Raw genomic sequence first — 12488 nt, forward strand, 5'->3', positions numbered from 1 at the left:
GGTAATGTGCTAGGATATTTATGATTAGAGCTATTTTGTTATATTTTGTAACTTTGTAATATTTTGAATGATTTAATTTACTTTACTTAGTTACTGTTTTTACTGTCTTGGAGCAACTGTGACCACATAATTTCCTCTGAAATTAATAAAGTATTCTGATTCTGATAGAGGTCCTTTGTAGAGCCCTTTTATGTCCTCTTCCTTTAAAGACACTGATTTAGAGGTGGCTTTCTTCAGATTAGCTGCTCCTCAAACGGTAGATTTTGGTGTGTGTGTGTCATATGCTCACATGTGAGGAACATAACAGGGATTATCAGAAGGATTAACAGTAGAGAAAACGTTGAAGCCAAGTATTTAGAGCAGACTGAAACCTTAGCCAAATCAAACATTAGCTCCATCTGCCTCGTCGGCCACTTGTGGATAAGGTTTGCTTTAATTTACACAAAATATGTGTGTTAACATCACAATATTCAGAAATCTTTTCATCAAGTGCTACAACAGTCAATAAAACCATTAGGCAGCGTCATCATCTGAACAAAAACAGTGTGGTGCAGAAGATCAAGGGAAAGTAAGCAGCAATCTGTAAAATGTAGACATTTGTTCTGACTAACTCTTCACTGACTGACATCACTCTTAAATGACCAGTTAAAGGTAACATGGAACACCTGTGATGAGCTTGACTGAAATATACCTTAATTGGCCTCTTGAGGGCCTCCTGAATGTCCAGCCTCTTGCGCATGATGGTCTGGTCCAGCTTCCTCTCAAAAGCCAGCAGATCCATGTAAGCCTGAGACTCTGGGACCAGTTCCCTGATCTAGGAGACAAAGGATACTAGTGACTACAGGTGTCTTTAGAATAATCTTTAATAATCACTTATTATTGGCCAGGACTGAGATCACAATTATTGAGTATTAGAACTCAAAATCATTTAAATAGACAGTGGATTCATTAAACTTGTAAAAAGAAAACTTTTTATTCAGGCAGATATCCTTGAACTTTAATGATAGTAAAAGAAAAGAAAAAATAGTGAGTGACAATATGTGCTGAAATCAAAAACAAGAATTTGTTTTAACCCTTGGAAGCATCAATCGTAATTGAAATTAAAATCTGTAACCTGTACTTCTTTTTCCATCTGTCAGTCTAAGAAAACCCAGTTTCTCAGTTGTTCATACTCTCCCTGATTCCAGTCTGAATGTGTACGTGTCCACAGGGTCTGTGAGCCACGGGTGACCACATATCTGCTGCCTGCTCTGCTAGCTTTACATGCTGGGTCTATTTCTGCTGAAAATGAATCTCAAGCTTGACAGATCAAGAGAAGGAGAGAGAAATCTCTCTTCAGAAAAACCAAGATATTGCAGCAGACATTTTACTATCACACCACTAACTACATTTAAATAAAGTGCAAGAATAGATCAAATACAACAGCCAGCCTTACTTCCATATGGTGTTCTCTTATGAATGCTACTCTGTTCAGCTGTAAAATATATATGAATAAATGAAAAGGATATCACAAGACTGCAACTTTAAATTATAATATCCTATGAGAAAACAATGTTGATGTGCGATTTAATATAAGATTAAAAGGATATAATAGAACTCTTTTCTTGACAAATTTATGATTGACATCCACACACTGGAGAACACCATGAGTGCCTAAAATTGGGGTTCAACGTAACTAATGACCTGATGGCCCAAGGCTCCAAAAAGAGTGTCTCAGGCAAGCTGACTTGCCAGCTCTTGGCCCATTTGAGTCAGCGACATGTCATCAATCATAGTTATGAGTTCACCTCAAAAGCAAACTGGCTGAAGTGAATCTTCACTAACAACTACTTTTCCCCCTGCAGTCAGTATATTCACATTAGTGGGATCATATGAGGTCAGTACTATAAATCAGTTATTCTTAGCAACTCTGAAAACCAGCAGAAATGCGAGGGCTTGACGGTGAGCGTTTCACTTGGATTTGTGACTTAAAACAGAAATGTGCTGATTATTAAATGTATCACATGATTCAGGACAAATGGTAAATGGAATGGCTCTTATACAGTGCTTTTCTACTCTGAGTACTCATAGCACTTCATACAACTTGCCTCATTCATATTTTCTATGCTTTTTCTACCTAAGTGCTTTCACACACATTCATCGATGAGCAACTTGAGGTTACAATCTTGCCCCAGGACATTTGACATGCAGAGATCGAACCACCAACCTTCCGATTAGTAGCTGACCTAGTCTACCTCCTGAACTACAACCTCCATTTTCATGATACAAGATAAGTAGATCATTTCTTTATCACAGCTGAAGTTTATGTCCACCCTGCAGCCTATTTTCACATTTCACACACAGGGAGATGAAAGACAGGGAGATCAGGTGGAGTGAGAGAAGAAATACTTCTAGAGTTAATAGCGATTTTGTTCATTACTGTCATCACAAAACCTTTGGAGGTCCCCATTTTGCATTGTACAGTGCTAAAATCTTTAGTAAATTGCCCAAGCACTTATAGTTAGCACTCTCTAAATCCCAGCATTTTAACCAGGGCACTTTAAAGACCAACTGTCCTTTGTTTGGAGCCACTTAAATTAAAGTTCACATGGACTGCCAGATGTAGCATAATCAAAGCTGGAATTAATGGATTGTTCATGCACTGTGGTTTGATTAATACTCACCCTCTGAGGTAGAATTTTATCAGCCATCTTCTTCTTCTTTGTGCTGTGAAAATAAATCATCGAAACAATAGGCGTTTGAGTGCAAGTCAGAGCAGTTTTGTGTGTCTTTACAAAAAGACAAGGAAGTCAGTCAAATTCTTCAGTCTGTGGGACACATTTTCCAGGTACCATGTTCATATACACTTGCACACATACAAAGACACAAAATAATAGTCCCCTAAAGAGAGGGCTGCAATAATTGTGATAAAAAAAGCATGCTGAGTAGGCAGCGAGTGGGGACTTACTGCTGGTTGCGGTTCTGTTGTTGCTGAACCTGCTGAATCTGTTGAGGAGCCGGCCTCTTACGAGACGGATCCATCACACCTGGCATGCCAGGACGGGACACGGGGCTGTTGCCGTATCCCGGAGGGCCCATAGCTGGTCCCTGAGGGGTCATGCGACTGGAAGGAGGCATGCCTGGTCTCTGCATAGAAAATAAGGCCATGATCACACAAAAAGGCCGTTGAAATTTGTAATTCTTTACATGTAGAACGTGTAGAAAAGATACATTTTGCAGATTTTAAACAAGACACCTTAGCCTTTATTTTAAGGTGTGTTAAGAAATAAATCTGTGGACCAACATGTCTTACAAGTTTTCTATGAATTGTCACAACAAGTATTTGAGGTAAAATTCCATTTTTCTTATGCTCAAGTGATCAGTTTCTGCAGCTACTATACTGGGAACTGATTGGTAATTCCTAATTTTGCCTTTTTGCCTCTCTCTCCTTATCTTTTCTTTCTTATTTCCATTATTTTTACACTAATGTATATCTATATATATGTGTGTGTGTGTGTATCTATCCGCACGCACGCACGCACGCACGCACACACGCACGCACACACGCACACACACACGCACACACACACACACACTTTAATCCCCAAGCATAAATTCTGGGAGGTGGTTTGTGTAATAATGTATTTGACTTCAGACTGTGTTGGTATGAGGAAAGAACACAACTTGAAATAAACGATAAAAAAAAAAATCTTTTACTGCAGCCATCAAATGTGTATAAATTGTTCCTGAATAACTTACAAACAGCAATCCTCTCAAAGGTCCCCGATCGACACATAAATGCTCACAACAATCCAACACTTTCCTACCAACCTTGTGGTCCAACATGGCAAATTGTGCTTCAAGTGGCAATTTAACCCCATGACTATCTGTGACTATGTAGCCCTGGCCCCACCCATGCACACAAAAATTGAATGTTTGCAGCTACAGTGGCAGAGACTCAGTTCACGGGTGTAGCAATAAAACAACTCTGAGCCTTGCTTATTAAAAAAAAAAGAGGGAAAAAAGGGGGGAAAAAAATCTGTTTCAGGTGAAAATAACATCTGAGCTGTTGTGTAGCTAATTCTCAAAAGTGAAAAGTGCACAAATTAGGATCAATGTTTGTGAAGACTTGAAGACAAAAGCACATCAAAGTTTTCTACCGTTCCATTTCAGTCCTTATTGATCCGAGAATACATTTGTAGTGTTTAAAATAAAATGCAAAACTGACACAGTGGGAAAACGTCAATGTAAATTTGCAAACAAAACATTTGCAGCACATCTGCTGATGTAAATATATTCTAGAAAATTACAAATCCCACAACACACAAAAAACTCAACACTACCACTCTGAGACACAGCCCACATACTTTTATATCTGATGCTTCATATTAGCAGTATCAGCAAATTTATGCATGCCTTTCATTAAAGTAAACAGACAAAAATCACCACAGTCAACTCACCAAACCATGTGCTAAGAACTCAAACAGGCGACTTCTTGTATTTGACTGCATGAATGCAGGCGAGAGCAGCAGATAAGTGACAAATCACTGATAGCAGCTTTTCCTCCAGCAGTCAGTCCAACAAATGTGACAGATGAAGGCAAAACACACTCTCTCTTCATCGCATGGTGAACAGTGAAAGAGAGGAAGAGTGAAGGACATTGACTTCTCAACAATACAGGCCAGATGAATGGGCTCTGCCTTTTCCACAGTGTGGTGTAGGCAGATTGGGGAAACATGCCGATCATTTAGTACTTTTTACAATATACATCAGCGCAACCTTGGCTTGCCTGAGAACAAGTGGAAATCTGCAGTATTCAGAGTATGAAGTCTCTTTTGACTATGGTGTGAAAGGCTGCCAAGGACGTTGGAAGGGAAAAAAATATGTGACAACCATTTACTGAGCTGTCTTTCTGGTTGGTAGTAGCTAAGAAGCAAACACTTCAGCTGTGGATCAGTGATAAATGACTCATCTTTATGTCTTGATTTTAATACAATTCTCTTATCTTAAGACACAACATATTAGCTGGAGATGACTCAATCCAATGCAATATCGGGGGAATAAACCCAGGACTACAGATCAGGATATGAAAATTTATACTCTGATACTAAATATGAATGCAAGAGCATACATGGGATAATAAGACCAAGAAACCAAAGAGTTCTGATCAAATATCATAGTAACAGAGCATGCACGCAGTATATTGCTGGAGCACACAATCAGCTTTAATGTCCATTCATTTGAAAACATTTAGGATCGGAAGTCCTGATTACTGAAAATGTTTGCTTCTTGGTCATTTTCTTGAGACCCCACTGTGCAGAACGACGTGTTGCAGGATGTGAAAGCAAATGAAAGATTTCCGTTTCTTCAGCCAAAGGGAGCTCACCTTTAAATCTCAGTAGTCACTCATGGACCTTGATTCTGTTACATAAGAACTAGAAGGAGAATTTGGCAGCATCTTCTGCCTTGCAGTTAAACTTCTGAAATGATCAGTATCTCCATATTAATATAGTGTGGGATTTCAAGATAGAAAATGAGCTGCTGTCATTTTAACTGCTTAAACATTTTTTCTTTCATTTTCTGTGCATCTGTGAGCTGTGCATCTCTATATGTATTAAAGGGAGGTTTTTAAAAATTATATTCCAGGGATTTCCACCCTCGACATACAGAAATATTCGGCAACCTAATCAACATCACCGTCTGGAGTTGAAACAAGTTGGTCTTTATCAAACTATTTTGTGGTTCAGAGTCAGGCAACTGTGAAGGTGCACTTTGCATTCACCTTCACAGTTCCCCATATTCATTCTTCTCCCATTACAGTCAGAGTCGGTCATATTAGCCTCAAAACTATTTTACAATATTTTAGGGAAAATTGCAATTATATTTACAACAATACAGGGGGAAAAAACAACGTTGTATTGGTGACTGTAGCTTGCAAGCAGCAACATTTAATAGTGCAAACAAAGTGAAGGACGTTTTCCAAGCTGCCGTCACTGATACCGCTGACTGGCATAAGACAGGCTGGTAAATAAATTACAGTATTACCAAGGCAACCAGAGCCTGAAACATCCACTTTAGACCAAACGCAAGCAACACAGCAAATGTGGATGGGATTCTGGAAATGTTTAATCTGACAGGAAGTACACTAAAAATTGTGTTTTTTTTCTTCTCCCCGAGACCAAAACATCAAGTTTCCTAACTAATAGAATCAAATGAGTATGAGGACCCACCTATGCAAAAGTGATATAAATCAAAATATTATCACAATATCTTGAAATACACAAATCTTAAAGCAAACAAACAAGATAACTAGTGGCTGAGAGTGAATGCACCACGGTTTTATTGTGTATTCATTGTGACAATTTGTAGAAACTGCCTCCTTTGGACATCTGTTTAATGCTATCTATTTTACTGCATAATTACTCTGAGTATCTCTGCAATTTAGGGGATCATAGACTACTGTTAAATCATGTTTAATATGTGTGTATCACCAGCAGGTCCGTAAGTACATTTTCGACTATTTCGACAAGTGTTTGCGAGGCAACTTTCCCCTTTCTGAGACAGACAAACAACAAACCAGTTACTGTACATCCAGTTTGTTGATGCTATACTGGCAAATAAGATTACATTTACCAGTGCTGCTGGTGGACAATGTTAATGTGTTTTCAAATCAATTCTGCACTGTGTAAATGTTAATAGATAGTGTCAATTATTATATTTCAAATGTGAGAAACGACTGCAGATTAGGGTTGCAAAGGGGCGGAAAATTTCCGGTAAATTTCCGAAAAGTTTCCGGTAAATTTCCATGGTAAATTAAGCTTGGGAATTTTGGAAATATTCCATATTGGAAACTGTCCATGGAAATAATGGGAATTATGGAAATTAATGGGAATTTAGGAGAACTAACTGGGAATATATTATTTCCAAGCATAAATATAAACAGAAATCATAAGAAAACCTCCATGCAAAATGTTTTCAACAGATATTTAAACAGATTTATTTGTAAGTACAGTAGAATAGAACACGTTTCAATAACTTGTTTCATGGATGAATAAAAACAGAAATGTTGAGTTCAATATTACCATCCCCTAACCCCGCTCATTCAAAAATGCCCCCTGTCCAAAAATCTCCACAAAGTCCCATTCAAAAGGTTAAATGAAAAATGCCACTTATCCTCCAAAACGTCCCATTAAACATTCAAATCTTCCTTCAAGCAATCCTCTTTTCTCATTTTTGCTCAGTCAATAGACTCTTCCTGGACCTCATCATCATCCAACAACATGTCCACTTCCTCAGCATCCAACTCTGAGTCTTCCTCTTCAGTGTCACTTTCCAGCTTTGTTGAGGATGGCTCTGTGTCAGGCTCAAAGAGCCGTAGGTTTGCCCGAATGCCGACCAGCTTTTCCACTCTCACATTTGTGAGCCTGTTGCGAACCTTTGTGTGGGTGTTCCCAAACAGTGACCAGTTGCGCTCGGAGGCGGCTGATGATGGTGGGATTTGGAGGAGGATGGAGGCTACAGGTGCAAGGGCCTCAGATTCACATAGTCCCTTCCACCAGGTGGCTGCAGATATGTGCTGGCATGACTGCCATATTCCATCCCCTTTCCAAAGGCCTTGCTTTGTTCGATACTTTGCCAAACTGCCTAGAACTTTGCCTTTATCGAGACCCAGGTGGTCAGACATGGCTGTAATGACCGCATAGGCACCGTTGATCTCTTCCCCGGAAAGTATGCCCTTGTCATATTTGGGGTCCAGCATGTATGCTGCTGCATGCACTGGCTTCATGCAGAACTCCCTCCGCTGTTCCAATGACTTGACCACAGCCGTTTCCTCTGCTTTCAGTAGTAGGGAAGTGGGCAGAATTGTCTGGATTTCTTCTTTGAGTTCTGCAAAAAGGCACTGGACATCTGACAAGATGGCACCATCCCCCTCTATCTTCGCTATTGCTGCTGCAATAGGTTTGAGGATTTTCTGACTGCTAGATACTCTTTCCCAGAACACATCATCCAAGATGACCTTCTTGATGTCACTGTCGATGCCTACAGACTGGGATATGGCCATCTCTTGCAGAGACTCCTTTCCCTCCAGAAGGCTGTCAAACATGATAACAACACCACCCCATCGCGTTATGCTGGGAAGCTTCAGTGTAGTACTCTTGTTCTTTTCCTTTTGCTTTGACAGAAATGTAGCGGAAGTTACTTGTTTGCCTTTAACATATTTCAGAACTTGCTTCACTCTCTTATTCAGAGTGTCCATTGTTTTTAGTGCCATTATGTCTTTTAGGAGAAGGTTTAGTGTATGGGCTGCACAGCCAATAGTAGTTATATGAGGGTAGGTCTCCTCCACATGTGCCCAGGCAACCTTCATGTTGGCTGCATTGTCAGTGACCAGTGCAAAAACCTTATCTGGTCCAAGGTCATTGATGATCACTTTTAGCTCATCTGCAATGTATTGGCCTGTGTGTCTGTTTTCCTTTATGTCTACACTCTTGTAGAACACAGGCTGAGGAGTGGTGATTATGTAGTTAATAATTCCTTGTCCCCTGATATTGGACCATCCATCAGAGATGACTGAAATACAGTCAGCTTGGTCAATGGTCTGTTTCACCTTTGCTTGAACTCGACTGAACTCTTCATCCAGTAGATGAGTAGACAATGCATGTCTGGTTGGGGGAATGTATGCTGGTCGGAGAACATTCAAAAATCTCTTCCAGTACACATTGGATGTCAGCATCAGGGGTGAGCCAGTTGCATAGATTGCACGAGCGAAACACTCATCTGCGTTTTTCTGGCTAGTGTCATCCATAAAATCAAAGAATCCTCTGATGCCAGAGGGACCAGGAGCTGATGAGTGGGTATCTGACTCTGATACAGCTGAAACAGATTCATTTTCCCCTTGAGTGGAACTCCTGGCTGCTGCATGTGTTGGGCCTTGAGGAATTTTTTTGCACTTTGCAATGTGCTGCTGCATTTTTGTGGCATTCTTCACGTACGTCTTATCACAATACTTACACATATATACAGATTTCCCTTGTACATTAGCTGGTGTAAAATGTCTCCACACATCAGATAGCGCACGTGGCATTTTTCTGTAAAATAAAACAAGAGCTTGTAAAAATGCTAATGCAATGCAAGAGATCGTAATAATACAATTGCAATATGATAATAAACAGATATAAATAGTAAGGCTAGCTAAACAACTGGAATGATCTTCAAAACAAAACAACCAAATGAGGAAGCTAGCATCTTCTTTATGTTATACTAGCTATGGCTTATTTAGCATCTAACAGATGCTAGCATTTTATTTAGCATCTAACAGATGCTAGCATTTTATTTAGCATCTAACAGATGCTAGCATTTTATTTAGCATCTGATTAGATGCTAGCATTTTATTTAGCATCTGATCAGATGCTAGCATTTTATTTAGCATCTGATCAGATGCTAGCATTTTATTTAGCATCTGATCAGATGCTAGCATTTTATTTAGCATCTTATCAGATTGCTATCTACCAGATTAATACATTTTATGTGATATTCACAATTTAAACATTTAATGAATATATTTTCCCATAATATCATCAAAACTTACCTCACTTGTTAAGTCCACAGGCTCAAATGTGTGCCTTTAATACTCTTTGTCCTTCAGGCTCAAAAGTGTGGTCCATGTGTACATGTGATGGAGGCATGCACAGTGCCAGTAGGTGGTCTCAATAGCCATGCAGCAAGCTTGTGCTCTGTACATGTGATTAAGGAATGGCATGGATATTCAAGTGTATTTGAATTGCATTTGTTTGTTTTTGTCAATATTATGCTAAAATATACTTTCCTCAACTATATTTAAGTTCCCTAAGAAGAGCCAACCTTCAATTTTGAAAATTCCCACTTTATTCCCATAAATTCCCGTTAATTCCCGTTTATTCCCATAAATTCCCGTTAATTCCCGTTAATTCCCATGGAAAGATTCCATCTTTGAAAATTCCGGGAATTTTGCAACCCTACTGCAGATTAATCTTGTAATTATTATTATTATTAATTGTGACCAATCGACTAACCGCTGTAATCTGATTTGAAGATCAGAAAATATCAGCTTATAAGACTCAAAATTAACAACTAAACATCCTTCCAGCAGTTTAGATGTGTAGTGAGTTCATGCTGAGATCCCAGCGTTTCTTGGTACTTGGTGTACTTTGCGGCAGACCAGTGGGCTCACTAAACAGACTTTACAAGTTGTAAACACCAACTTCGACGAGACAAACTGCACCAGCTAAACACAGAGTGAAGTCTGCTACTGACTGGCACCTCTCCTTAATCATCGTTTCTGTATGTTGTAAATTTACATTGACACAAACTAATATTGATGCAGCCGATTCATTCAAAACTAGGCTCGACTTATAACAACTTCTGAGTTCAAACCGAGCCTGAACTTCACAAACTACAACTCCTAAAACTTAAGGGATGGTTTAATTGTTAGGTTTACCAACTACACGGTGCACATTTTGGGTCTTTTTGATAAGAAAACTGGTCGAAATACAGTTAACAGTTAGCAGGGTTAGCAGGCTAAGCTAACTGGATGCTGCGATTAGCTAGCTAACCTTAATGTTAGCGGGCGGGAGGGTTAGCAAATTCAAACAACAAACAAACTCTGATGGTCATCCTGAGCGACTGGTGAAATATTTCAAGTACATCACCAATTTTGAACCGGGCTGCTAGCTAGTATGAGCTGTGGCCTACGCTGGTGAAGGGGGTTAATGCTAGCCACTAGGGACAAAGCAAGCGGAGCGAGGCTTTGTTCTAGGGACTCGCTAACGCGTCAGCAGCAAAGATAGAGCGATATCTTACCGGGTACCCAGGCCCGGGCATCGGTGAGCGGTACATGTGGTTCTGCGCGGCAGCTGATGGTCCCATTCTTCCAGAAGGTGTTCCTGGTCCCATGCCTGGTCCTGCACCCGGTACCGGTGGTCCAGGTCCCATTGCTCCACCACCACCCGTCGGTGCCGACTGAAACCCCCCTCTGGCCGCCATCTCCTCTCTGAATGTCGCCGCCGGTGTAGGCGCGGAGCTACCGCGAGAGCGAGAACGAGTGTTGGGATGGACGTCACAGGTTCAAGACGCCCCCCTCTGTTTGTTGGTGCTACTGCAGCAAAATTAGGGCTGGTGACGATGATGGCGGAATAGGTCCTCGTTAAACGTTCCAAAAGTGCAGTGAATATACTCCATTACAGGAAAAAGTTCTTTAAAAATACTAGTTATGTAAAAGTTTCTAACTATAAACATAAACATGTGCTTAAGATATTAAGAGTACTCACTTCAGTTGTGCTATTACGCAAAATATAGTTTTTTTTATGTTACATCTGTTAGAGTATAATTACTTAAAAAGCAGGATACGATTGACCAGGATATTAATGTTGTAGATGGATAGTTTTTTTTTGCTACAACATGCTACAATTAATTGATATTTTAGTTAGGTAATGTGGTAATTCATTTTTAATTAATAAATTTAAAATCATCCACAAAGCCATGGGCAGTGCACAAAAGAGGTGAAGATGAGAGTGTAGCCAGGGTGGAGTGCCCAGGGCAGCTGTGGCTGCAACGTAGCTTGCCATTGCCTGTGTGTGTGAATGGGTGGATGACTGAATGTAGTGTAAAGCGCTTTGGGGTCCTTAGGGACTGAGTAAAGCGCTATACAAATGCAGGCCATTTACCATTTTAGGAGAGACAGCTCAGGTTGAGACAAAGTTAGAGAGCCAAAGCTGTCATATGCAGTGGAAGGATAGTGGATAAATTGGACAAATAATGTTAAAGAAGGTGCTGCCAGGCACCTGTTCATCAAGGCCTTGGACTGTCTATGTGCACTCTGCCTGTTTTTTTGACCTCAGCAAGTTAATCTAGATTTTTGACTGACCTCTTTGTGTTTATCTTGTTAGCCTTCCTTGTGTTTTGCTTTGGTACTGACCGTACTAAGCTGCAAGTTTGTTTTACAGTCATGTAAAAGTGAAAGTTTTTACAGGTCTAAATACAGACATTAAAAACTAAATGCATCCTGTGACTCGATAGCTTTTAGATCTTTTTGCAGCAATAACTTAACAACATATTGTTGTGGAGAAAACTTGTCTTTAGAATTCTGCTTAAGTTCATTTAGACTTGCAGGCATTCTTTATGCACAGTTCCCACCACAGCATTTCAGTTGGATGTCTAAACTTCGACTAGCCTATTGCAGCAGCTTGAGTCTTTTCTTTTTCAGCCATTGTAGATTTGTTGGTGATCCAGTATCATTGTCCTTTTGGACAATGATTTCAACCAAACTTCAGCTGTTGAACAGATGACCTCACATCTGGCTCTAAAACACTTTGGTTCATGGTCGACTCAGTAACTCCAAGGCCCGTAAGTTTGTGCTTTGACGGTTGATGTGAGGTGTGTGAGCTGATACCCTGTGTTTGGTTTTTGCCAACGCAGTGTTGTGTATTATGGCCAGACAGCTCCACTTTGAACTTGTATGTCTAAAGGACATT

At 40.0% G+C, this 12488-nt stretch overlaps 2 protein-coding genes across 2 annotated transcripts in view; both read right to left on the reverse strand.

Moving 5' to 3' along the window:
• Positions 1-11037, reverse strand: part of smarcd1 (SWI/SNF related BAF chromatin remodeling complex subunit D1) — a 21826-nt gene extending 10789 nt beyond the window's left edge. Inside the window, exons 1-4 of the mRNA XM_085407437.1 lie at positions 10819-11037; positions 2948-3126; positions 2664-2706; positions 692-814 (exon numbers count right to left, since the gene is read on the reverse strand). Coding sequence (XP_085263563.1) covers positions 692-814; positions 2664-2706; positions 2948-3126; positions 10819-11001 — 528 coding nt within the window. The 5' untranslated portion in view covers positions 11002-11037. The remainder of the gene's footprint in view (positions 1-691; positions 815-2663; positions 2707-2947; positions 3127-10818) is intronic.
• LOC146670487 (uncharacterized) lies at positions 6804-9964 on the reverse strand. The gene is made up of 2 exons (XM_085407436.1): positions 9569-9964; positions 6804-9068 (listed from the first exon to the last, which is right to left on the reverse strand). Exon 2 carries the CDS (start codon positions 9062-9064, stop codon positions 7217-7219), a length of 1848 nt encoding a protein of 615 aa, XP_085263562.1. The 5' UTR covers positions 9065-9068; positions 9569-9964; the 3' UTR covers positions 6804-7216.
• Positions 11038-12488: the final 1451 nt, after the last annotated feature.

The sequence above is a fragment of the Rhamphochromis longiceps genome, linkage group LG5 (assembly GCF_057381845.1).
Source record: "Rhamphochromis longiceps isolate RC_006_pf linkage group LG5, R_longiceps_female_GT1.1, whole genome shotgun sequence".
NCBI classification, from domain to species: domain Eukaryota; kingdom Metazoa; phylum Chordata; class Actinopteri; order Cichliformes; family Cichlidae; genus Rhamphochromis; species Rhamphochromis longiceps.